The sequence below is a fragment of the Pongo abelii genome, chromosome 3 (genome assembly GCF_028885655.2).
Source record: "Pongo abelii isolate AG06213 chromosome 3, NHGRI_mPonAbe1-v2.0_pri, whole genome shotgun sequence".
NCBI classification, from domain to species: Eukaryota; Metazoa; Chordata; class Mammalia; order Primates; family Hominidae; genus Pongo; species Pongo abelii.
In genome coordinates, this window is record NC_071988.2 from 956,041 (window position 1) to 960,593 (window position 4,553).

General features: G+C 65.6%; 1 protein-coding gene across 4 annotated transcripts in view; it reads left to right on the top strand.

Moving 5' to 3' along the window:
• Positions 1-4,324, top strand: part of TMEM175 (transmembrane protein 175) — a 35,122-nt gene extending 30,798 nt beyond the window's left edge. For all 4 annotated transcript variants that reach the window (XM_024245712.2, XM_063723264.1, XM_054553655.2 and 1 more), the window contains one exon: positions 3,488-4,324. In XM_024245712.2, coding sequence (XP_024101480.2) covers positions 3,488-4,160 — 673 coding nt within the window. In that variant the 3' untranslated portion in view covers positions 4,161-4,324. The remainder of the gene's footprint in view (positions 1-3,487) is intronic.
• Positions 4,325-4,553: the final 229 nt, after the last annotated feature.

The following is a 4,553-nucleotide window of genomic DNA, read 5'->3' on the forward strand; positions in this document are numbered from 1 at the left end:
CCTTCCCAGCAGACCCTCCCTTCCCAGCGGACCCCACCCCTCCCAACGGACCCTCCCTTCCCAGCGGACCCTCCCTTCCCAGCGGACCCCACCCCTCCCAGCGGACCCTCCCTTCCCAGCGGACCCCACCCCTCCCAGCGGCCCCTCCCTTCCCAGCGGCCCCTCCCTTCCCAGCGGATCCCACCCTTCCCAGCGGACCCTCCCTTCCCAGCGGACCCTCTCTTCCCAGTGGACCCTCCCTTCCCAGCGGACCCCACCCCTCCCAGCAGCTCCTCCCTTCCCAGCGGACCCTCCCTTCCCAGCGGCTCCTCCCCAGCAGCTCCCACCCTTCCCAGCGGACCCCACCCCTCCCAGCTGCCCCTCCCTTCCCAGCGGACCCTCCCTTCCCAGCGGACCCTCCCTTCCCAGCGGACCCCACCCCTCCCAGCGGCCCCTCCCTTCCCAGCGGACCCCACCCCTCCCAGCGGACCCTCCCTTCCCAGCGGACCCCACCCTTCCCAGCGGACCCCACCCCTCCCAGCGGACCCTCCCTTCCCAGCGGACCCCACCCCTCCCAGCGGCTCCTCCCTTCCCAGCGGACCCTCCCTTCCCAGCAGCTCCTCCCCAGCAGCTCCCACCCTTCCCAGCGGACCCCTCCCTTCCCAGCGGCCCCTCCTTTCCCAGCGGACCCCTCCCTTCCCAGCGGACCCCACCCCTCCCAGCAGACCCCACCCCTCCCAGAGGCCCCTCCCTTCCCAGCGGACCCCACCCCTCCCAGCAGACCCCACCCCTCCCAGAGGCCCCTCCCTTCCCAGCGGACCCCACCCTTCCCAGCGGCCCCCACCCCTCCCAGCGGACCCTCCCTTCCCAGCGGCCCCCACCCCTCCCAGCGGACCCTCCCTTCCCAGCGGACCCTCCCTTCCCAGCGGACCCTCCCTTCCCAGCGGCTCCTCCCCAGCAGCTCCCACCCTTCCCAGCGGACCCCTCCCTTCCCAGCGGCCCCTCCCTTCCCAGCGGACCCCTCCCTTCCCAGCAGACCCCACCCCTCCCAGCGGCCCCTCCCTTCCCAGCGGACCCTCCCTTCCCAGCGGACCCCACCCCTCCCAGCAGCTCCTCCCTTCCCAGCGGCTCCCCCCCAGCAGCTCCCACCCTTCCCAGCGGACCCCACCCTTCCCAGCGGACCCCTCCCTTCCCAGCAGACCCCTCCCTTCCCAGCAGACCCTCCCTTCCCAGCGGACCCCACCCCTCCCAACGGACCCTCCCTTCCCAGCGGACCCTCCCTTCCCAGCGGACCCCACCCCTCCCAGCGGACCCCACCCCTCCCAGCGGACCCTCCCTTCCCAGCGGACCCCACCCCTCCCAGCGGCCCCTCCCTTCCCAGCGGCCCCTCCCTTCCCAGCGGATCCCACCCTTCCCAGCGGACCCTCCCTTCCCAGCGGACCCTCTCTTCCCAGTGGACCCTCCCTTCCCAGCGGACCCCACCCCTCCCAGCAGCTCCTCCCTTCCCAGCGGACCCTCCCTTCCCAGCGGCTCCTCCCCAGCAGCTCCCACCCTTCCCAGCGGACCCCACCCCTCCCAGCTGCCCCTCCCTTCCCAGCGGACCCTCCCTTCCCAGCGGACCCTCCCTTCCCAGCGGACCCCACCCTTCCCAGCGGACCCTCCCTTCCCAGCGGCCCCTCCCTTCCCAGCGGACCCTCCCTTCCCAGCGGACCCCACCCCTCCCAGCGGACCCTCCCTTCCCAGCGGCCCCCACCCTTCCCAGCGGCCCCCACCCCAAGCACAGCCGGGGATGGGGTGCCAGGGTGAGGTCAGCACCAGCCACCAACTGCTCTCCTCACTCTTCTCAGAGGGGATCAGCAGCCATGGGTATCCCCCTACCCCAGGCCTCACCCCTGCCCCAGCACCAGCCCCTCCTAGTCCCTAGTCCCTCCCATTCACTCCTGCTCCCTCCCAGTCCCCCCCATGGCTTCCCAGCCCCTCCCGCTCCCTTTGGCTGGCTGTTGCTTCCTTCCAGCGTCTGCTCCTCTGCTGCCTCATCTGCCTCTTCATCTGTTAGAGTGCTCGTCTCATCTCAGTCGTCACGTTTTTGGTTTTTGTGGGGGTTTTTTGTTTTTTTTTTTTTTTTGAGACAGTCTTGCTGTGTCGCCCAGGCTGGAGTATAGTGGCTCGACCTCAGCTCACTGCAACCTCTGCCTCCCAGGTTCAAGCAATTCTCCTGCCTCAGCCTCCCAAGTAGTTGGGATTATAAGCACCCACCACCATGCCCAGCTAACTTTTTGCATTTTTAATAGAGATGAGGTTTCACCAAGTTGGCCAGGCTGGTCTTGAACTCCTGACCTCAGGTGATCTGCCCACCTCGGCCTCCCAAAGCGCTGGGATTATAGGTGTAAGCCACCGCACCCGGCCATCGTAATGTTTGAATTTGTTTTTTTACATCTTCCATCCTTTTGGAGTGTCTTGTTCCCTCGTCATAGTTCAGCACTCTGACCACCTTGGGGTTAGACACTATGGTTTTATATCTTGTACTTGATATTCTCGAGTCCAAGTCTCCTGATGCTCTTCTCTGCTGTCATGTGCATTTTTAAAGACAGGAAGCAAACGTTTGTTGGCACCTGGTGCCAGGGATGCTCCAGGGTGAGGTGCCAGGGATGCCCCAGGGTTAGCTGCCTGATTGTGCAGGCCAGCTGAGGCCCCCTTGGGAGAGACCTGCCGAGGAGAGGCGGCAGCGTGGGGCCGGGACAGTGACCTCTCCTCCACCTGGAGCCATGGCCAGGGGAGCTGCCCCCTCCCAACAACTTCCTGCCCTTGCTGCCCCCAGTCTGTCTCCTACCCCCACCCCCCACCCCTCACTCCTCGCCCTCTGCGTATCGTTCTGGAGGACAGAATCTGTCTGGGGCTGCTTGAGGACCACTGTCCTCCACGTCCCGATGTTGAAGGATGACACTGTTCCCGGCTTTCTGGGTGGTGCTGTCAGAAGGCAGCAGCCCTGACAAGGGTGGTTCCCACAGCCTCCCTGGGGCTGCAGAGTCCAGCTGGGAGTTGGCCTCCTGAGACCCCCGTGTGCATCTGAGAACCACGGAGGCAAGCCCTCCGCAGATCTTCAGCCAGGGTGTTGTGTGGGTGGCTCCGAGGGCTGGAAGCTGGGAGGGAACAGACCTTGCTGCCCCACAGCTGGCTGGTCCTGCACAGCAGACACAGGAGAGCCTCAGCCAGAGAGGGCTGCAGCCCAGGGCCCCCAGCAGCACCCTGGGCCAGCAGGGTTGGGCTCCCGTTAGCACAGAGCAGAAGGGTGCCAGTTTCTGTGCAATTTCAGATGAACGGCACAGAACAGTCACTGTGCCAAATACACATAAATACGGCGTTCTGAAATTTAGCACACTGGGAAGTCTGCATGGCTCATCTGAGAATGTGCCAGATCCAGGCAGCCCTGACAGGCGCTCAGCCACCCTGCTGGGGCCGGTGTGGCCACGGCGAGGCCGGCACAAATGCATCTATTCACCGTTCTCAGCGAAGACAACGTCCCGGACCCCAAGGACGTGAAGGAGAGGTTCAGCGGCAGCCTCGTGGCGGCCCTGAGTGCGACCGGGCCGCGCTTCCTGGCGTACTTCGGCTCCTTCGCCACGGTGGGACTGCTGTGGTTCGCCCACCACTCACTCTTCCTGCACGTGCGCAAGGCCACGCGGGCTATGGGGCTGCTGAACACGCTCTCGCTGGCCTTCGTGGGCGGCCTCCCGCTAGCCTACCAGCAGACCTCGGCCTTCGCCCGGCAGCCCCGCGATGAGCTGGAGCGCGTGCGTGTCAGCTGCGCCATCATCTTCCTGGCCAGCATCTTCCAGCTGGCCATGTGGACCACGGCGCTGCTGCACCAGGCGGAGACGCTGCAGCCCTCGGTGTGGTTTGGTGGCCGGGAGCACGTGCTCATGTTCGCCAAGCTGGCCCTGTACCCCTGCGCCAGCCTGCTGGCCTTCGCCTCCACCTGCCTGCTGAGCAGGTTCAGTGTGGGCATCTTCCACCTCATGCAGATCGCCGTGCCCTGTGCCTTCCTGTTGCTGCGCCTGCTCGTGGGCCTGGCCCTGGCCACCCTGCGGGTCCTGCGGGGCCTTGCCCGGCCCGAACACCCCCCGCCAGCCCCCACGGGCCAGGACGACCCACAGTCCCAGCTCCTCCCTGCCCCCTGCTAGCAGCCACGGAGCCCACTCCCAGCCGTCCTCACCAGAGATGGACCAGGGACGACAGGACGCTGGGCAGGGGAAGCCAAGTCGCGGGCAGGCTGCAGTGGTTCTTGCGTGCGTGGCCTGGTTTTATTTTCATTGTGAAATATCATGCTCTTATTTCAGTCCTCAAATTGTTCTCCACTTTTTGCGGAGAGAGGAGTTTCACGGGAACTTGAAATGTGCTTTATGGCGTTTGCCTATCCACTCTCTCCAACCAGAAGACACATTGCCAAGCCTACCCACCTGAGGGGCTGCCCACTCCCAGCCCCTTTGAGGCCTATACAGAGCTAGCGGGATGGGGGTGCCAAGCCAGGCCCTCCCCTCCCCTCGGTCGTTGACACAAAGATGAGGAAGAGATGG